General features: G+C 33.6%; 1 protein-coding gene across 3 annotated transcripts in view; it reads right to left on the reverse strand.

The window, feature by feature from the left end:
- The window catches only part of LOC124537219 (membralin), a 105,890-nt gene that overhangs the window by 35,468 nt on the left and 46,270 nt on the right, over positions 1-24,152 (reverse strand). For all 3 annotated transcript variants that reach the window (XM_047113976.1, XM_047113977.1, XM_047113978.1), the window contains exon 9: positions 18,752-18,884. In XM_047113976.1, the coding sequence (XP_046969932.1) occupies positions 18,752-18,884 (133 nt within the window). The remainder of the gene's footprint in view (positions 1-18,751; positions 18,885-24,152) is intronic.

The following is a 24,152-nucleotide window of genomic DNA, read 5'->3' on the forward strand; positions in this document are numbered from 1 at the left end:
TATAAATAAATATAAATGCGAAAGTACAGATGGATGGATGATTTTTACTTATAAGTGCTTACTTTATATTACTTTATAGTCAGTCATAGAACATAGGTTACTTTTTGTCACGAAAAATTTTACTTAACATCCTTTCCCTCCTCTCGCACGCAGACTAAACCAATAATTTATTTTTCAGACTGCTTTTTTAGTCTGGCCGCAAATTCCCTAATCATGAATTGAAAACGCCATCCGGGCCGTTCTTGGGTTTTTCTCAAGAATTCTCAGCAGCAGCAAAAGGGGAACACACTCTAAACTCTTTCCGGGCGTTTCATTATAAGAGTGAGTTAGTAGTAATAACATATGTTTTGCACTATGATATATCCTGTGTAACTAGTCTTTGTTATAATAAATCAAAATGAATATCAAAGATAACTAATGTACGGAAATCTAGTCCCCGAAATCACATACAAAGTACATAAAATTGATACGAACAATATAATTAAAGAAAAAACAAAGTTACCTGCACCTCGGTTCATCCTATAAAATGAACTAAGAGTTTATTTTTAAATTAATTCCAGCTGTGCAATTAGATGTCGCAGACGGTAGTCTAATAGTCTAAATATCGGGTAAAGTGAGCTGTTATCTGCCCCGAGTTGAATAATCCCTTTAATTAGCAAGCGCAGTAGACATGATACTACAAAGTACCTACTAAGACAGCATACTCTGAATATGGACTACCGAATTAAATGTTTAATACTAAAATACATCATTGTTTACTAACAAACAAATCACTGCAACATTTTTATATACAGTAACGCAATGTTTTATACCATTTTTAAACATAATAATTCGAAAATATTTTAAATGCAAAAATGATTTTATTATAAATTAATAAGTATATCAGATTATTAATTTTATGTGTCTTATTTAATAGTAGTAATATTTATAATAACAATACAAAACGCACAGTTTGTAGAACTATACGACTTGAATGTTATTTTAAAATATTTAAAGAGCATCGAAATTAAATGAATAGAACGTATTGAATGCAGACAGCAGGTCTAGCCGGCGACAGGGTCGTCTCACAGCCCGCAGCGCGGCAGCTACTCGTCGTGAATGCCTAATTACGACGTTGAGTAAATAACTTTTCTATTTGCCTCGGGTTCGTTCAGTAAAACATTAATCATGATTGAGCTAAGTGGCTTAATACGGGTGGTATAATGGCGAGCAATGATCGCAGAGGGGGGCGGCGCCGCAGAGGCGCGCTGTTGGACGCCTACGGTGACGCACCGCCCGGACGCACGCTCCTCTATGCGTGTTCGCTTATTTTATCGACAACGTTCGACTGTTCGCTGTATCGACTTCATTTACATCTATTCATTCATGGATAAATGCATAATCACAGAGACTTCGAGGGTTGTTACTATACGCAATAACGATGATAATAATAATGATCTTAGAGATCATAATTACATATATCGTATAGGTTTTCGGGCAGTTATGTTTAGTAGGGTATTCAGCCCCAAGTAACTGAGAATCAGTTGGCCGAAACCGCGATAGCTCCCAAATGGGTAACACAAACATGAGCCATCAAACTACGCTCGCGGCAACCGCATGTTATTGTTTGTTAACCGAAACTCCATCAGTTCAGGAAGCCTGCCAGCCGACAAGGAAATCTTTGAAAAAGTATATGAATTCAATGACATGCGTTGATATTAGCTAATAGAAAATAAATCTATTTATAATAAATAATAAGTACTGGGAATGACTGTCTCAACTTCTCATCGATAATAACAAGTATAAAAATTTAATTTAGTATCGTAAAACTATCCATGTGTTGACGGTCTGTTATTGAAACTTTTATAACTTTTATTGAGAATTTAAACATGTGTGTTTTGACGATTAAATAAATGGTGAATGGGAAGTAGTAATCAGATTATATTATAGTTTTTTTTTTTAAATAAACTACACCCTTATCAGAAGAATTAAATGGATACAAAAATATTGCAAAAATTTCAATAAAAAAATCCAATAATAAAAATTTCAGATACATTAAAAATGCCGTAAGGTGCATAAGCGGTAAAATATTTACAGAATATAATGCGAGGTGCACACGAGTGCAGTATGTGGAAAGGTGGCCCACCGGGGGGTATAGCCGCGGAGAGCTTTTCCTTGTCGCCTCGCATTACGTTAAACGATTATTCCGATACGATACCGATATTGTGTGCCCGTGGTGCTCGTGTGCCTTTGAATCTTATAGCGCAACAATTGTCGTAAGTCGGCGGTTAGCATCGATTCAGTAACGAACTATTACACAAACTTAACCTATGAAAACTGTAAAGCGTAAAGAAAGTTAGCATATTTCTATATGCTAACTTTCTTTACGCTTTTACTTTACGGTATTATGCTGTGGGGCAACGCAGCCGCTATCCATACTATATTTGTGCTACAGAAGAGGGCTATTCGCGCAATCTATAACTTAGGAGCTAAAGAATCGTTAAGGAATAAATTTAGAGAAATCAAGATATTGACTGTTGCTTCTCAATATATATTCTGCAATGTTATGTATGTACGAAAAAATATTAATGATTTCATGAGAAAATGTGATACTCATAGCATTGGTACAAGGAACAAACACAAACTTGTTACTCCTGTTACTCGACTACATAGAGTCAGTAACTCCTTTGTGGGGCAATGTATACGGTTTTACAACAGGATCCCAGAAAGCGTTTAAAATGCCTCTGTTGCCAAATTTAAGAAAATTATTAAGGAACGCTTGTGTGCAAAAGGTTACTATACAATTAATGAGTTTATGATCGATAGCACACCTTGGGAATGAAACGATCGCCTCCTGGCTATTTCATCTCATATTAAATTGTTTAAATAATATATGAGACAAATAAAAAAAAAAAACCCGCTGAGTTTCTTTCGCCGGTTCTTCTCAGGTCAGGGTATTTTCTTTTCCGAACCAGTGGTAGTGTTTCAATTGACCATCAATAAGAAAGTGTAATGCTTCCATATTGAATAAAGTTATTTGAATTTTGAAATTTGAAAATATACATTTATAGAATTTGAACGACTAAAAGGCTTAATATTAAAGTCGTTCGAAGGATCGTACTGATTCTGCCATTCATTCATTAGCATTCAAAGTTCGATTTTTATAATAGTTGAAAATGTTATAGCATATATAACTAATCATTCGAACAATGTTTTTTAGTAATATTCATATGTAAGTCACACGAATACCCTTAAATCATGATAACATTTTCCAAATGAAAACCATAAAGAACCAATCAAACGTGAGTATGGAAGTTGACATCTATCTGAATGTCACGAAAAAGTATTGCGGGGCTTCTTTCCAATTGCTCTTTCCAGAGGATTCGTCTTTCAAGTTTTATGAAACGTTTCGATAATAATATTGGTATATTTCGAACGCTTCTAAAAATACAGCTTCGAATTTAATACTCAGTATATATTATTTGAATTTATACGAACCTAGTCAGGTCAAGTGTTTGTTCGTATCGTGTATCTATTGAGGTCGTCCGATAGGATCCTATCAATGGGACTGATAAGAATAAACTCGTTGCAAGTAATTCTGGTTTATTGCTATCCGAGTTCAAAAAGAGAGAAGTTATGCATTTGTCTCTTCTTCTTCTTTTAATATTTTTTTGTCTGTATGTTCCTTATTAGCTTCGCCCGAAGTTAAAATTATTTTTTTCTTATCGGACATATCCACTCCTACTCTTAGTGAAATGATTTAGCAGTCCGATTGATCACAAGCTATTGATTAGATTTGAAAGCTATGACTAAGATGTATACGTCTTATACATGTATAGCCCATAAACAAAACAAGAAGATATAAAATGATGTTGTGTAATCTAATCATGACAATTATTTCAACTAAATAAATATTTATTTATACAGATATAAAAAATGTATAGTAAAATACTATGAAGGTGTCGTGGGACATACAACATAAACGAAGTTCTTAAAGCACTATAACAAATTACATTTTTAAAAGCTACCAACAACTATAGAGAAATATTATAGGTACCTACTGTAATTTTTTGTCACCATCATTTCCAATTCATAATATAACTATTTCTTCAATTTAATTATATATAAGTATTACATATAAACGATGAACCCATATGTTTTGTTGTTAATTAAATAATTTAAAGATATAAATATCTAAAAATACGATTCTAAAAAAAATAAATAAACGATATATAATGTTGAATATCGTCAAGGAAAACAATTTCCTCCCTTCGAACGCATCTCATAAAACGTTGCTACATCTTAAACATAGTTTGCAAATTCCAAGTACTCATAGAATTGAAGAGACGCTGGAAACTCGAAGGAAAATCCTTGTTGTGTGAAGAGCCAATCGAAGCGAGTATAAGTATCTCCAGAGAAGAAATACAAGCTCCACCTCGTGAGTCGTTTTATATTATTACTGTTCTCGATAACTTGTTGTCTATTATGTGATATTTCATCGGAACTCAATTTACAATAAGCCGTGCGAGTGCTGATGTTGTTGGAAATTAACTTTGTACTTCGAGTTTGTTTTGATCACACATCAAATAATACACTGATATTTATAAACGTGACCGGATTCGTTGAATTTAAAAAAAAAAAAAAAATTTTTTTTTTTCAACTATAACGCTAACGCTGACGTCATGTGATATAGGCGAAAAAGTAATAACAAAAAACATTTACGTTAAAAAGTTTGTATAGAAATTACAATAAAATAGGAAGATCAGTAGGCATAGTTAGTACAGGTATATTACAATTTAACGGCATTTCGTAATTTATTATCAATGCAAGAGATTCTAAAAATCAGTTCCTTAATTAATATATTTAAAACACTGACATATTATCGTGTAGTTATCAAACATTTCGAACATGAAAAGACAGTCTTACATTCAAACCCAACTCTCATTTTGGCTCAAATTCATTTAATGTCAATTTCATTTGGGAACATAACAGAAACTGCTTGACCAACAACGAAAAATACGACTTAATATTAAAATTACAAAACAATTTCTGTTTTATTATCAAGTAACTGTGCCCGCGACCTTATACGCGTTTGAATTTAACAAAAAAAATATTATTACCTAAGTTACATCTTGTTATGTCCGCCAGTCCAGCCGGAACAAATAAACAGACAGGCAGGCGAACAGACAGACAAAAATGGTAACAAATGTTATTTTGGTATATGTACCGTGTATACATACATATGGACTAAGTAAAAGAGGGCTATTTTAATATTACAAACAGATATTTCAATTACATTATATGTATAAAAGATATAGATATAGATTTGTTTATTATTTCATTTAAATAAAATAATTTATCTTATTTTATTAGAGATAGATTATACGCTTTACTGAGCGAGCATGGAAGAGTAGTGGAATCGTTCGTGGAATACGTCAAGTATGTAATAAATAGTCAGCTTGAGTTATTCGCTGCTAATAGACGAAGCAAATGCATGTCACCCGGTGTATTGGCACGCGAGTTATAACGCGCATCATATCGACATACGTGAGGAATGTAGGTTAAGTTGAGATATATTGAAAAGTGATAAAACACGTGTTTTCCTTATGTAACTGTGCTTTGTGGGCTTGTTGATTATATTTAAAAACTGTCAACGATTGTCCAATATAGCGATAATAATCAGTCAGGTGTATAGACGTTCTATTTAAATTGTCAATATAAGACACAATGTATCTGTATTGTACATAATAATTATTTACATATTTGAATAAATTAAATTTAAAGATTACAAACAATATATTATATAACAACATTAAATATAGAATGCTGCCAAAAAACAAAAATACTTACTAAAACGAAACTACAGACGCAATAAGCAATTTTCAAGTATCACATATCCATAAGTGCATGTATGTACCTGGACTTCATCAGATCAGAATGTTTTGATTTTTATTTTCATTTAACGAAACCCATCATTTGAATAAAAATAGCTGGTTAAAAAAAATACACTTAATTGTATAGAAAAAATAGCGCAGTGAACATTTATTTTATGATTTAATAAAAAAAAAAAAAACAGATGAAAGTTTACGCTAACAACATCACAGGCTTTGAGATAATCCTTTCATTGTGAAGTCAATAAAAATATTACAAAATAATAAGATTACACGATAATATTATCCTATTAAGGGATTACGTACAGTATTCTATCATAAAAAAACTGGTTATTATTTTCTTATAAAAGCTAATTAATGTACTCAACTAGTGGAAATACATCGGACCGGCATTCAGGCTCTATGACCACCGGGTGACATTCCACTAGGTAAAATAATATGATTTTGACATATAACTTACCTTGACTTTATTTTAAAATATATAATTTACATTGACGAGGTAATGGGCCACCTGGTGGTAAGTGGTCATCATCGCCCAATGGCTATGTAAAGATTAACTATTCCTTATAACGTCAACGCGCCACCAACCTTGGTGACGTTAATATTACGTCCCTTGTGCCCTGGCTCAAAGAACAAACAGGAACACAACAATACTGAGTAACAAAAAAAGATAATATAGTATCAGTATTTAAGCTTTTCTGTTACGCAATTATGTATTACCAGCTAGATAAGGCTTTAAGGGTGATATATTCAAATATATGTGCCTATAAAGTTTTTAGTGTATTATTCACTGACGTTGTGGTACTACACATAATATTTTCTTTCGTGTTCAATTTCCGTTCTCGTAGGACTATGAGAGTGCACCAATGTTTGGGCACTCTCATCCACGCATCGCATACTGACCGGATAGTACTGTAGACTGTCAACTGGCTAGTCTAAAATTAGCCGATACGATCAAAAGTCGGTCACAAGGACTTTGTGATTAATGAGATTTAATTAAAATACAAATAAAGTCTATTATGAGATGAGTATTTTAGAACATTGTTTTTTTTTTAATTTCAATATTATTTGTAATTATTAAATACCTTATTGCTATTTTAATATAAAAAAATCCACTAGCAATAATGACAATGCTTTTACTTCGATTTCGATTAGACTTTATTAAAGTCTAAAGATTGCAAAATAAAACTCTTTCCTTCTCTACTTCGAGACCAACTCAACGAGTATGAAGTTAGGCATAAAAAGATCTTTTGTAAAAAATCAACGTGACTCAACAACAAACAGCATTCGAAAACGAAACCAAACAAAAATTCGCTCCGGCACGGTGCGCGGGCAAACGGGGCGGGGGCGAGGTGGGGATCGGGGGAGTCGGCTCACAATGCTGATTGAAAGCAAATAATGAAATCATAGGGAATGGAGCCTCGACCGCGCCCGCAAATACTGTGAAAAATTGCACCCACGATCTCACAACAATGAAAACTTAAAGCCTTGATACTTCTAGTATAGCTTGATTGCACTTTGCCGACGCTGAAAGAGGGTTTTATAGTAGATTTCGTTACCTGATCGTTATTATTTTATTAAGTATAATAATTGCTAGTATTCGCCTATGGCTTCGCTCGTTTTAGAGTGTTATCATGTGTCAGACAATTTTATTATAAACAATTTTCTAAACGGTCGATTAGGATATTCCTAAGAAACCCCTTTGTTAATTTTATATACAAACATAATCATTGTCAATGAAATATCTAAATTTTCAAATTATCCTCGGGTCGAATGTCGACCACTTAGGGAGAACTAGTTGAAATACTGAGGTATGAAAAATGCTAGGAAGAATTCTTACGAAATTCTCACGATTCGCATCTGTATAAACAAGGAAAAATATGTCGAGTTATTTTGCACGCACTTCGCTCACGTGACAAGAGGAAGCCGATCAAAGTTTTACGGTTATAACGACAATGACACTTGACATATGTTCGCTTGGGGACATTCGTCAGAAATACATAAATCCGTCAGTTCTAAGCCTTATATAACATCAAATATAATCTTCTATTTATTTTACGATATCATTTTGATTTCATAAATATTGCTTTACAGTGGTATAGATAATGACTCAAAATCAAAATCAAAATAAACTTTATTCAAGTAGGCTTTTACAAGCACTTTTGAATCGTCATTGACAGTTAAGTGAAGCTACCACCGGTTCGGAAAGTAGATTCTACCGAGAAGAACCGGCAAGAAACTCAGTGGTTACTCTTTTTTAACATTTAAAAAATTCAAAGTCATGTTAATTAAGTACAATTATATAAATTAATATATCCTGCTTGGAAGTCAACAGGTATTAACTCCACGATTTTTTAACATCTAAAAAAAATTTAAAAATAAACTGAAAATCGAAATTTAAAACCTTTTGATGAATCTATGTAAATATTGTACAAGAAATGTTATTCAGTAATTTCATATGACTTTTAAAGTTCAGCTACGTAATATATCTATGTGCGTAATAACATTATAGGACTTAGTGGCGTTACCTGTTGGCATTATTTATGTAAACCATGTAATAAACATGCAAGAATGTACAGTTCACCGACGGTAGAAAATTTTATTTACATCTTAAGATAATTACGCAAACTACACACATCACTTTAATTAAAAGTCTTTTGCAGCAAAATAACTCTGCAAAGCTTAAGTTTCTAACTTCATTTCAGTTTTTTTTATACCACATATACTAATAATTTACATATCTACGTAAGAATCATTGAAATATATTGGCAAATCATGTACTTCGTACTTTAACGTTTAATCAAGGCAATCAAAATCAAAATACAAACATATTGTTAGAGCAGGTTATATTTGCTGGAGCACTTTTGAATTTTACAGGATTATAATAAATGTAAAGCTGCATATAGTTCAGTATGAAGATTTTACTGAAAAGAAAGAGTAATAACCACAGATATCTTTGAAACAAATTACATGAGTATTATATGCTTTAAATTATTTTCAACAGGGTAACCTTTTTCCCCCTTAGCTATAAAGAATATCATATAATATCATTTGTGTTATAAACATACAGAATCGAAAACTTTTAGTGTAGACTTTGCTACGTGCTACGAACTATGCTACATGCGCTTGCTACGAAGCCGCGTAGCTGATTTAACACCTGAATAACGCCAATACTTCAAAGCAACGTAAGCATTCTCTTTGATGAGCAAATATTACAGTTACAAGAATATTTATTAGTAGTGATTTAAAAAAAAAAATGTATTGAAGCGCTTCCACTTCGCACGTGTGCAATATAGTAATGCAGTAAATGTTATGATATTAATAAAATGTATAGCAAACAGGAATAATATATCTATATAATACTGTTTTTTTTTTAAATTGAATAAATCGTTCCTGAGATTACCCAATTTATTTATAAAAAAAATTTACCTATATTATTTGTAGGTATGCAAAAACTGTTAATAAAAATATGACTATTCCATATTATGTTTATGTAAATGCATTTGAATTTGAATTTTAATTTTTTATTCTTAACAAAAAAAAATATCATACTATATCGTCTATAAGAAAAATTACAAAAAAAAAACTTGATAACCTTACATTCCAATGAAGAATATATAAACCATTTGTTAACGGTGAATTTTTTACGCTAAGAAGGGCCGTCGCCGTAAAGAAGACGGTCAAACAGTGTCCGCAAACACGGGCGCGCCGGCACACCCGTCACAAACAAATGAAACACTCGACCGATCATTCTTAAGCCACGCCATATTTTCTTGTAATAACTTCTCATGTATTATTATTTATCCTGTGACACGAAATACACAGAGAACTGTTAAGTATGTATTTCAAATGAATAGAAAGTCAATCATTAAATACCAATATTTGTATAATAATACAAACATTTGTTTCATTGTTATAAAATGTAATATTGATCTAGAGTGCAGTTTACAATCTGCGGTCAGTTTGTGTAAAAAACAGTATAGAATTATTTCTATCAAGTAACAATAGTTTTTTTTTTTTTGTTTGAATTTATAACAATATCACGACCGAACCCAACCACAGCCTTTTGATACGTTACAAATAACTGAATCAATTCCATGAAAATTGTAGAGTTATAGTCAATGGTACAACACCATTGAAAATGCCTTCTTTTTCACAGACAAATGATATACAAATTAATATCCAAGCCCTTTCATCTCCTTGAATGTATGATCACAAAAAATGCTAATATATTTACTTATCACTTTATCTAAAACATCATATAAAACTCAAACACTGAAGTAGATAATTAAACGTGTTTTCATTACGCGCTATGCGATTGACAATTAGATAATATTGAAGGTAATTTTATTATTAATTTGACATTTTTTAATTCATAAATTTATTTAAATGCTGAACATATAAATTCAACATTATTACGATATAAGAAAACATTTTTTTCATAAGCATGTAATGAGTTGTCCCAGTGGTTAGAACGCGTGATTCTTAACCGATGATTGCGGGTTCAAATCCAGGCCAGCACCACTGAATATTAATGTGCTTAATTTTTGTTAATAATTCATCTCGTGCTCGGGGGTGAAGGATAATATTGTGAGGAAACCTGCATGTATCTGATTTCATAGATATTCTGCCGCATGTGTATTCCACCAACCCGCATTTGAACAGCGTTGTGGAATATGTCCCAAATCTTCTACGCAAAGGGAAAGGAGGCCTTATCCCAGCAATGGGAAATTTATATGCTGTTGTTGTTGTATATAATTTCAAATCAAGAATTTACTACTAAATTGCACATTTATTTTTATTTCTAGAGATGTCACACAAGTGTAAGCGATACGAACATTCGTCGTTTAACCGTCGAAACTGTACGATGTCATTTGTAATCAACATTTAACCGTGTCGCTCCATAATCAAGTCTATGGCGTATCATCCATAATGAGAATTTAATTGAGGGCGTATCCGCGTTGATCCGTCGGATACGCTAACTTCATTAGGCCAGTCGACTATTACGTTACCTAATGTAATTGCTCTGTTCAACAATTTCGTACGCTGATGTACGGTAGTGATTTCGAGTACGATCGAATCTTGAGATGACATATAACTCGCTGTTGACTGTATTAAAATAAACAGCTTAACCTATATGAACTTTGGAATACGGTTTATTTTTTTATACTACACAAATTAATCATATAGTTAAATCCTAACATCTATACATCGAAGAAACACTAAAACCAATATAAACAAAAATACATCAAACGTGTTCCAATAAAAGTCGTTGCTTTGTTCATAATCAAAAATAATAATAATAAAAATACGTTTTTCTTTTCTCTAAAAGAACATCACATGTTGAATATATTCAAAGGTTCGTGCCACTTGTTGAATATTTTCAGTCGACGGAGCCCGCATCTGAACTCTGAAGCATCGAAATGCAAATGAGCAGGCGCGGCGCCATGGCCGGCGCCAGCGCGGCGATCAACGACTATTAGTCGCTACGTCGAGAGCGCCTCGGTAATTTGAGAGAAGTCGACCTACCCATTAATATGCAAGAACCTTGTTATTTGACAAATATAGTGTTGATATGATGAAAATTTATTACGACGTTAAAATCACATGAAACAGCAATATCATATAATTCCGTTTGCCTTCAGCTCATTACCTAGTTTTCTCATACACTATATTATATTTTGGACTGTGCATTTATTTCTGCACCTAATAAAACATTTGATTTAAAAAAATATCGTGAAACAAAATGGGCGTGTTAAATAAAAATAAAAAGAACATAGCAAAAATTTCTCACCGTATTAAATACCAGGATAAACTTGGAAAATAAGGCGACTGAATGAGTTTTCGCCTAGTCTATGGTGGGTGCGCCGCCGGTCAAGCGTAATTAACGCTAGCTAGCAGCCGTCATCGCGCATTGCCACGCTCCAGTGGGCCTGCGGTCGCTTATATAGGTCCCTACTACGTCCGTTTTCAAGTAACGATACTAAATGTATTTTTCTTCCTAGTATTAAATACACTCTGCCTTATCGAATCCAAATTCAAACCCAATACTCATAAGGCCGTAATAGTTCGACGTAGTATAATATCTAACATATTACCGACGATGAAAAACATGATATTGAAATTTATATTAAAAATAGATTGCAAATCAAAATTCAAATATGAAAATATGTCCGGATAGAATGTAACCCTGCTTTACAAATACATACACTACTGCCTCTTTGGTACTGTTGCAGATATAAAGCCGCAGATACCGAGGTCCTGGGTTCTGACCGATAAAAAGGTATTAGCGTTTTTAACTAAACATTTTCAGCAATTTTATTATTAACATATAATAAAAGCCGTTGGTCTTATACTATTTTTGGCCGTGTCATTTTTGCCGTTCATCATCCATTTATATGTCAAGGAATAGAGAGTGCACCTATGTACGTTTACGCACACATTTGTACACCATGATATGTTTGTGTATACCTTGGGTAGTTGGCTGATCTTCCTTAAGATTAGCTATTGTGAGTGAAATCCGTCAGTACGCTCATCAATTATAAACAAAAGACGGAACAAGTATAGTAAAGAAAGGAAAGCGAATATGAATCAAGTTATCATACTTATAAATACGTACGAATCAATTTTCGCTCAGCGAAAACTTTCAGCAAGGTACCCGAATCCTTGGCGGGCAAACCGGGTTATGTGGGATTCCTACCCACTTAAACACGTATGAATTAACCTAGTGTATGCATGCCCGGACTAAGAGTCATCACACTCATCAATTATTCTACCACCAAATATCAATACGCCGTATTGTTATGTTCTAGTGTGAAGGGTAAGCGATCCTGTATAATTACAAACAAAAGGTATGTAACCATGGTAAGCGGTACATTGATGGTGTAAGATGTGGTTTACTTTTTGCAGTTTATATGAATGACTATAACATCCGTGGCAAAGTAATTATCCCATTTTCATGCTGTTAAAAATATTATTTATAGTATTATAATCATATGAAGCCCTATAAGGGCAATCAAAATAAAATTGTGCAATCATTTTGTGTAAAGCTGTTGATTACAAATAAATCATAAACATTTTCATTCACATTATGTTCTCCAAATATAAATTTATATTTTAAATTATAGCCTAAATTAAAATCAACGTTCAAAAAACAAACTGTGCGCGAGCAAACACTATAAAACATACCATTTTCACTAGCGGTATTTTTACAAGTTTTTTAAACGGCAAAATTTTCAGTTTGTCTCGATTTTCTACATAGAATTGAGTAATTCACTGACATCGATAAGTGAAAACCGCTATCGTGTGTTACACGCAGACAACAATTTTATTATGATATCCACACAACTAGCAGTTAGTATTGGGCGAAGTTTGCAGGCGTGACGTGTGGAGGTCGTAAAACTGTAATAAGTTTTATTGTGAGGATCAGGATTATGGGAAAGAGAGTATCACTTCATAATTGGTTCCCACTGTTGGGCACTGATCTTTTATACTTTAGTAGTACAGTTGAAAATAAAAGCTATATTTGTTAAGGTGTAATATATCGCTTATATTCGTGCAGTTAGATGTTGCACTTTTTAGAAAAAAGACACAATATCACGTTCTTTTCAGATAAAGAACAAACAATGCAAAAGCATAAGAAAACTGACCTCCGCCGAGTGAATAAACTTGTAATCGAAGGTTGCCGCTGGAGGCCAGGGCATAAATCAGACTCCCCTAGCTATGACGCCCGCCGAACCTTCAATTTGGCACATCCTTAAAATGACATACGAGAAGTCACCTAACGATCGTGTCACCTCACGCCGAGCGCCGCGATAAATATATCGCACATATTGCTGCCACGATTTATGGTTATTATTAAATTTATAAGTAAATATGCTAATTTTAAAAAACAATATTATCAATTAATATGACATTATTATTCAATCAGGAAAAAGGATTTAGATTTAGGATAACGAAATAATTACCAAATACTACACATATATATTAAGAATAACTTAAGTAATATTTAACATTATTATTTACGACAGTCTACCACCGTAAAAAATAAGTAAGGATTCGTTTTACTAATTAAACTAAAATTAAAGAGTTTTACGTTTGAAATATATTTACAATCAATATCAATTAAAAAACATATGGTATAGGTTTTTTAATTGATTATTTATATTATTATGAGTTTTGGTAATTTGTGGTATTTTTTTAATGTATGATAATGTGTTTGTATTGCACTTAAAACTATATTTAGAATTAAAAAATTACAGAAATTAGAGCTTACGATTATAACTAAATATTTATGAGTTTAGTATTCAGAAAATAACTTTAACTCAGTATTCAAAAACTGAAACATGTGAATAAACAATTGTAGATGATAGTTGTATTTTTCACTGTAATATCATATCACAATCAAAATTGCTGAAAGTCAGTCAGTCAGTGATTGTATCAATGTATTTGCCTACGTATAGTATTATCGATTAGACAGTGGGTAGGAACATCATCCTATAGTATAATGCGTGGCGTGAAAGCAATCAGGGCGGTAGAGGAGACAAACTGTCGGGGCGGACCTTAATTGGCGGTCGCAGAGATTTATGCGGGGTACCGCTCGTCATGTGGTCGCCGATTTTGTACACAGCACCGGATTCGATACGTGTTAAGTATCATACTTATTTCTTGTGTATTTAATTTTTTTTCAATCCCTTCCCTTCATGTATCGGTAATCTGATTGACTAAAACCTTTTTAACAATGTATTCCTTCTTAGTTTCATATACCTTAACTGACTGGGAAATAAGCCACTGGCATTATGAGAAATATTAACCAAATCTTATATCTCCAATGCATTACGAATTGAGAGTAAGCTGTTATCCCTTGTGCCTCTTTTTACACTGACTCCCTTATCCTAAAATCCAGGAAACAAAATTACTTAGTATTATTGTTTAAAGGTAGAATACGTGATGAGGCGATACACACCCAGACGGGATTTCACAGAGGTCTACCACCAAGTAATTGTTGTTATCCTTACATGCGTGAAACTTTATTATATAGTACTATAAACGTACAATAGATGGCGCGAATATGACGATAGTTCAGAAAATAAAACAGTGTAATAAAGACAAAACATTTTTCGTTTCTGTAATCGTGTACGTTTAGCGTAATATTTGTAGATATTTTTTTTCTACATTGAAGTTTATTGTAGAATAACTATGATCCTCCTAAAGTCTGGGATTTAATAGTCAATACAAAATGAGAATTCTAATTACTTTGTGTACTAATTGACTTTTGTTATTTGTTTTCATAGATGGACTGATGAAGAGGGAATAAAGCCTACGAAATATAATAATAAAATTAATTAATAATATAAAATCTCGAATGACCCAGACCTTTAAAATCATTATTTTTATTATTAAATATTCGATCATAACAATTGCATACTTAAAATTATCTTAATCATATAATTTAGTTTACATTATAGTAATGAAATAAATCTTACCTATTCATTTTAATTATAATAAGAACAGATACCTTGATTTTAGCAAAAGTTTAAATCAAGCGATACTGGCGAGTTGTAGCTGGTATTATATTCCACGTAGAAAAACCAAGCGAATCATGTATCCAAGGTAATCCGCAGAACGTATCAATTATATGAAATCTTCTTCGCATTATTTTGTATTTTATGTAATAGGAACATTGCATAATATTTTTCATGTTACGCTAATTTAATCGTGAACGCAAAGAAGCAAGTAAAGTGTGCTCTCACAGCAGAGTGCATTATTACGTAGACAAGAATAGCAGACTTAAATTGACAAAGAACTTGGGTACTTAGTGATCCGATGACAAGGTACGGCAAATACTTTAAGAGATTAATTTTTATAGAGCGTTCGTTGTAATTCAAAAAGCAGAGAAAATTTAAAGCGTTATTTTAACTATTATTTATATACAAACATGTATTGTATAAAAAATATAAAAATAAGGACATCCTTTTATATTATTTTTTTATCAACTGAATATGTAAATCATTGGTGACATTGATCATTCATAGCAAATATCCAGAATAAACTTAATGCTAGTGATCTTAGTTCAAACGGTTAGGAGGAGACTTGTCGTAAGAGACGCACTAAAGAAAATATTTTTCGCAGGTTTTATGGGCGGCCTAAGTAGCGATTCGAAAGCTTCAATTTTATTTGATCATTCATTATTTACATCACACTAACTGGTAGTTTCTAACGCGTTTGTCAAAAATTGGTTGGTCATTTCGTCGCCTATATCGGTCGTATTCGACTACTATCCAATTCGTTAAATAAATTTGTTAATAATCGTTAGTCGTGTGCGTAACGCAGTAATGTTATTTTTAAGAAACAATAATTGTTAGACGAGTTGCAATATCGAATAAGTAACAAAAACCGCTATTATATTATAATAGGAAAAATACATACTACTACAATAATAAGTAACAGCAATATAATAAAAAATAAATATAAAATAAAGAAGAAGAAAGACGTATTATCCACATAAAGGCCAATCCTTGACTTTTTAGAGTGTCATGTCTAAAACTTGTCTGCGGTCTATAGCAACTCCCCTTGCGGGGTGAAACGGTACCGTTTTCAATTTGTTCTATTTGCGTTTGTTTTAATAGCTCTCTCTCCTTATTGCACGCGGACGACCAAATTGCTTCGTGCCTGGACGCCTTTTGATTAAGAGGCACATAGCACGGGTCTAGGCGTAAAAACAAAGTGCCCGACTGTTTGTACACAACCTTGGAAGACTTGGGGGATATATTGAACACGGGATCGAATATTGGAACTTTTGTAGACGTGACTCGAAATCCACTAAAAGTATTCGTATCCTTTTATTAAGCCTCTATGATGAGAATTAAATTGTTTATTAACTAAAATACTGTATTATTTAGACATCTGCTATCAACTAAGTAAAGGTTAAGTAATTCTGTCAAACAAATTGAAGATAAGAAAGACCGGATCATCTGTCTATTCTTGAATTTTGACAGGTAGACATAGGTTGACAGATACTTTAAAATACACTTAGTCGAAATTAAAAATTTAATAACAATCCTTTCCCAACAACATAATACGAAATTTAAATATATTATTTATAATAAATATCATAATAAAAAAACACACACAAAACAATAAAATTTGCCAATCAGATAAAAGAAATCACAATTTCGTATGTAGAAAAAGCAAAATTATCTACCCTAACAAAGTCAATAAAATGTCAGATAAACATCGTATCGTCAAGGAACGTCGATATTCGACGGCAAACATAAAAGGCATACGGTATAACGAGCTCAATACAAACAGTTAAACATACGTATCAAACCCGAGTACAGTGTACCTGTCGTTGGCATATAATTTGATGTACGCGCGGTCCGTCAGCGCGACCGCACGTGTCAATGGGTCGCGACAGTCGTCCGTCTAACTCGTGCGGTTATAACAATGGGATTAATTTAATTAATGCCCGAATACGATCTCGATTATTCTAACTCGATCCGAGTCAAACAAATAATTAGAGTTTATCACGAAATTGTGCGGTAAACGGCGTGAATTAATCTTAGATTATGTTTTAATTTTAAGTCGAATAAAATACATTTATCTTTAAACATAGGAATGTTCAGAAAGTTGGTCTTCATTTTATAATAAAAATATATGATTGTAGATATCCAAATAAAGTGATACATAAACATACATGACTTTAAGTTACTTTGAAAAATGTCTTTAATATTTTGTGTAATAACGATATGTATAGATTAAATCAAAATAATTTACCATCCACCAAACCAAAACTAAATCACCCAAACGCATAATACATTTTGCATATTGATTTCACGTAACAAACAAAAGAGTACTAATTAATAGGCAGGTAATTATATGTCGCAATTTCGTTATTGGATGTGAAACAAAAGCTGTTGTACGTCGGAATCCCGAGCATAAACGCCGATGACACCGGCCGCCGTATCAATACGCTAATTAATAAGCGTCGGACCGAACCCGAGTACTTTTCAATAAACTAGAGCCATATCAGCGGCGACACTAATTGGGTTGCCATTTTGTAGGTTAAAACGCAAATGTCATTCGGTAAAATCCATTTGTTTGCGCGACGTTTGTTCGAATTATATGCAACGCTTTGTTAAAATCGAAATTATCTTAAAAAAAAAAAAAAGAAAAAAAAAAAAAGGAACTGTTTATATATAACTGGCGACCCGCCCGTTTTCGCAAGGGGTACTTGACATGTATCTTTATTTTATTTATTTTTTTTTTTATTTCATACGTGGCAAACGAGCAGGAGGCTCACCTGATGGAAAGTGACTACCACCGCCCATGGACATCTGCAGCACCAGGGGGCTTGCAGATGCGTTGCCGGCCTTTAAGAAAGGAGTACGCTCTTTTCTTGAAGGTTCGCATGTCGTATCCGTTCGGAAAAAACGTCGAATATCGTTATTCGTTATATTATGATCAAACTACATAAATAAATTATAAATTGTACTTTATGTTCCATTCTGATGTAAAACCTATATCACTGTAAATTGTAAAATTTGAAATAATGAATGATAGGGTTGCGAATAAATTTAAAATTCCTAATTCCTTTCCTTTGATTGTTTCGTTTGATCGATATATTTCAATTTTTGTTTCATGGTAAACTCGCTCAGCCCGATTTCACCGCGTTATCCTTTACTGCTCCGACCCAGTAGGCCGTATCGTGATGTTAAACGGACTATAACCATCCTTGAGATTTGGGCTATCAAATTCAAAGAGAAATCCTCAAATCTAAGTTCCTCCAAAGATCAACGCGTTTAAAAAAAACCTCTTCAGCTTCAGAACCAATGATTCGATAAAAAAAGAAGATCATGTCATTAATATTGGCTGTGACTTACCTTAACCAATGTCTTTTAGCGATGGCAGTGTGGCAACAAATCGCGTCGTATTGGTCGGCTATCCACACGATGAGAATGATGTAGAACGCCGTTGTTGTATCGTTGAAGAACTCTGACATGATGGCCTCCATACCTGACGAATGAAACATTTTTATCTCAGTAATCGCTACAAAAATTAGTACAAAATTTTACTTCATAGTATGGAGAAAAAGATTCATAATCAAACTCTTCATAAAAAACAACATTTCACTGGTAATAAAAGTACGTATGTATGTCTTTATAATTAATTTAGTGAAGAAAAATGTAATAAATTTAAACAATATAACACCATTAACCTGTATACGTTTCTCTAATAAAATAAGGCCTCTTCTACTTTTAAATAAAAGGGTATAGAGCTCAAACACCACGCTGCATCAATGGGAGTCGATATCATGTCGCATATTTTAATTAAACACATTCATCCTTGCTATATTTTCCTTCACAGTACACAAAAAACAATCGTCAATCTTTTTCAAAGATTCAAAAATTCAAACCACTGTCTCAAATGGGCATTAACATAAACGACACATATTATAAAGATTTAAAGATAAACTTTCAACTGTAACAAGAAACATTGTCCAAAGTCGATTTACTCCAAAACCATTGCATTCCAACCAAGCATTGACGAAACGACTTCAAAGGAGCTTCATCGAAGTGAAGCGGGTCCAAGTAAGCGCAACCGCATATTTTAGCTCAGCATTAAATATCGCGGGTCATGTGTGATAGTCACAGGAGACGGTTGGTGTCGGAGAGTAGGACTAATTAGGTGTCGACAATTACGCCCTAACGACCGAAATCCGAGCACCGCTAGGAGCTTATTAAGCACCCGACATGCTGTGGAACACCACCTCGACTGCTAAGCATACATTCTAACGTACTCATTTTTTTAACTTAATTTTGTGCTAATATAATTGAACGGACTAGCGCAGTTCTAAGTAATTTAAGCGAAATATGAAACTCATTATAGTGAAAAAAACGGTTCTCATAAGTCATCTAGATGATGCAGTACTCACGTAATAAATATGGTGGAAGCTTATATTTTATTAATAATAAATTCTCATTCAATTTCGATCTTATTTCAATAAGCTGTACTATATTTAGTAATAAAAATAGAACCAATACGTAATTAGTGGCGTAGGAGTTAAGGATGCTGCATTAACTTGAGTATTTCAGGAAATTTTACTTTTGAGTTGAAAAGTCTAGCGGAAGGTAAATAAAATTAGAATTTTGTTGGAAGCGCATCTTACATGATATCCCTTATTCTTATTATTCTTACTTTAGCAAAAAAATATCTTTAAAAAATCAAAATACAAAAACAACATAACAATAGTTATATAACAATATTAAAATTAAAAGAACGGAACGAAATTGAAATAATACGCTTTTTGCAATATGGTACTCCTCTCGAAATACTAATATAATAACACAAGTTAAGTATGATTGAATCTAGCACGGATACAGTAGGTTGCGTTAATAAAATGAAATTAATGTTTGACATTTGTCATCATTCTACCTGAAATATTAAATTTGTGACACAAGTTCATAATAAAATTTCGATGTACGGCAATAAATCCCGTATGAATTTCACATACAACCCTCAGACAATTGGTCCGGAGCGGGAACATAACTCAATATAACACGGACAACTGTCCGGCGCCGCGGCAGAGCCTTATTTGCATTTTGATGAGGCCCAGCACTGATACAATAAACACGTTAGGAGTAGTCACGAGCCCGACGACACGCGCCGACATCCAACCCAACGCTGCAGACGATTCAGCGCGTCGCCCTCAACTATGATGCCACAATTAATCCTAACTTCGAATCAATTATATTCTTGAACGTGTGATATCAACTACGACGGCCACATTATTCTGTTATGAAACATTTGCAAAATATGAAAATACATGACAGCTCTTATGACATGGATTGTATTATTATTATCATTTAATTATAAGGTATTTAACTAGTTATGCAGTCATAATCTAATTAAGTCATCTTTATTTAGTATAAATTCATCTACATTGGACGTATCTACTAAGTTTTTTTGTCATGAAACACACACTGTATTCATAGCGAGTCGTCTGAATGTTTTTGTTTCAGCCACAACAGAATGGATACAGTATTCGAGGGAAGTAATATTATTGTCTATTATTGTATTCATTCATTCAATAATTTTGCATCTGTAGTGTTTCGCGCGTGCTTCTCACCCATCTCCGGCGATCTACGTCTTGTGCCGGAATTAAAATTAATAGCGGACGCCGGCACGTCGGCCGGCCCCGTCTCGACCCGCCCGGTAATTTGTTTACTCGCTTCGCTACGGATTACGTCGCATGCTCCGCTGAATTGGTAACAGCCGTGACTTTTTAGCTGTGAATGATTGAACCGCGAATGTGAACACTTCTTTGCATACATCTTGTCATATTTCCCTTTATTTTTACGAACAATGACGTTACGAATTCTAAGAAGCAGCGAATTTATTTCATATCAAACTGTGGTTTTATTTTAATGAAATATAACAAACATTACTATATATCATACAATAAGAGCAGCGTATAGAAATAAAATAGATACAGATATTATATAAATAACGTTTGTTTATATTGAACTATAGATACAAGAGAACAGACAAATGAAAACATATGAAAGTCGATTGTACTTGATAACAGCTCGAGAGCAATCCTCGTATAGCCGGAGGTGTAAGATAGCACACAAATTGTCGCTTCTTCCCAGGTTTTAATCAAGGGGGACACCCGCCGCGTCTGTCGTCCGCGCTTCCTTGAACTTGGCGCAAATTGAGAATAATGGTGCCAGTGCCGTTTTAGGGTTCTTAGGATAAGACAGGAGTGAGACATGGCTCTTTTAATGTTCTTTTTAGTATTAATTCATTTACCAAATAGTTTGATTTACTAAAACCAACTGTTACATTGCAGCTTTTAATATTAATAAATACACTAACGGACCCATGAACCTACATCAATTTTCAAGACGCCTTGAAAATAAACACTTTCAGCAAGTGCGTGTTAGGCAATTCATTGTAAGTATGCCAAAGACTTCACAATAATGTCAAATTTTTACAGCTTCAGGCATTATCTTGCATAACAATACAATTTCGCCTTTTGATGTTAGGTTAGGTACCCATTGAGCTTCTATAACCTGTGTCAAATTGTGCCGTCAAACTACCTCACAAAAATCACACGCTCCACTATGCAAGTTTGAGCATATCTGTTCCCACATCAGTGAGTCAAAAGAACGAGTTAGAGTTTTATGCACCATTTAAACAAGTCTTATAATTATCGATGAACAATATTGAAGCGCATTGCTCTTCAATCCAATAAAGATGTCCACTGCCAGTACTATCTTACACATTTTACTCAGAGCACAGCACATGGTGTGTGTGTGTGTGCTGAGTTTCTTTCACCGGTTCTTCTCAGGTCAGGATGTCCCTTTTTCCGAACCGGTGGTAGTGTTTAATTTGACCACCAATAAGTAAGTGTAATGCTTCTATGTTGCATAAAGGAATTTGAGTTTGAGTTTGACGTACATGTTCAGTGAACATATGGATACTGTATCGAGTTTTGATCAACGTATCAAGTTATCAAAATCGTATCACACCCGTGCATAACGGTTTTTGAGACTGTAGCATACGACATCATCATATTTTTTGTATTGAGAACTATAACTCACCAGAGCGTTCCATCGCCGAGCGTTGCGTACGATACAAATATTGTTTGTGTATCACGGTCTTAACAAGCTATATGGCGGATAGTGGGAAGACTCCTTATGGACGTAGGTTTGGCGTATTTTTCAGACAATGACAAAATTTCTCTTTGTGAAGGTATATGAGTTAATTGAAAGGCTTTTAAAATATAATCGTCTTGAAGTCACCTTCAGCTATCGATACGGAAAAATTATTACGTATTTTTAAATTCTTTACCTCCAACTCCGCCAACTTAATAACTCCCACTTGTAAGATGTAAGAGACTTATGAAAAAAATAGAAATTCAGCGGCAACGTTATTCATTTTCTTCTGTATTATATATTTAGTTCGTCTTTAGAATATCACATAATAACGTAATTAAGCTTGCGACACATATCGATGGTTCCGTATTGGCAATCGCTTTCTATCCCGCGGCGATTAAGTTTCGGCGCTAAGCCGTGCATTGGTGATCCGCCTTTACGAGCTCGTTAGGGTCTGTAATCGCGTTGCAGGAGCCGGATTACGCCTGTGCATTATTAGTGTTTTTATTGATTCACTCGCCTCCCGTCGTAAACTGAGATTATTATTCGCGACGCGCCCCTCCCCGCGTCACCCGCCCGCCTCAGCTGACTTGTTTTGTTACTTAATCGCAACGATAACAACATTTAACGACGGCTAGGTGACTGGCTAAATTCCACTCCGATGTTTAGTGCTCATTCTATTTTCATTAACCATTTACCCACTTAATGATCCAAATCCTAAGGGAGTGATTCCAAAGACTTGGTGTCCATAAAGTTAAACCTTACCGTGACCTGCTGGTACACATAGTTAGACGAATGTTGACCTTTGACCTTGATTAGCTTTTGATGTATCATGAGCATTTATCTAGTAATAAAAATATTGAAAATTAAAAAAAATATTGTCTAAAGAAATTATTAATATGTTAACTGCAGATAAATAGGAGTAAATGTGCATTTCCTGCTGCTGAGAACAGATGTCTGAAACGGATGAATTGTCTTTAAGTTTTTTAATTTCCTCCTATCTAAACTTGGGCCCTACTCGGTATAAACTTTAACGATGTACATGTGTAAATACAATTAAATACATATTCAATCAACGATACGCGAACAACGATATATTAGTCAGCGCGAGATCACGGCCGGGGTATATTGTTTCAATCTGTCGGGTGAAATGTTGAAAAAATGTGATTTCGGTTAAAACTTGAATATAAATATTAATTATTGGTCTCGCTGAAATACAAAGTTTTTTGCTCGTCATATTCATAATAATAATTCTACTAATATTACATTTTACTCAGAACAAAAAACGAAACACAAAAAAATCTTCTTTATAATCAAAAAATATATCATCAATCAAATCAATTTAATAATGCTGATTCTAAAACTTAGTGTAATATTTGCAAATAAAAAAAAATAGTTGTTATCGTATTCTCTAAAGAAAATATGATAAACTAAAGTGATAATATGGCTGAAGTATCAACCGCCAACTATCAAATGTATAGTAAAAACTTTCCCGTTCAGTGGGATTACTCCCTCTGAACCTCGTTTCGGGGACGGGACAACGGCATTACACATTTGTTATACCCGTCTCCGACGGTATTCGTTTATATCGCAAGATAGCCTTTATTCCATAGGTATTAAGATA

This window comes from Vanessa cardui, chromosome 18 (genome assembly GCF_905220365.1).
Source record: "Vanessa cardui chromosome 18, ilVanCard2.1, whole genome shotgun sequence".
Classification (NCBI taxonomy): domain Eukaryota; kingdom Metazoa; phylum Arthropoda; class Insecta; order Lepidoptera; family Nymphalidae; genus Vanessa; species Vanessa cardui.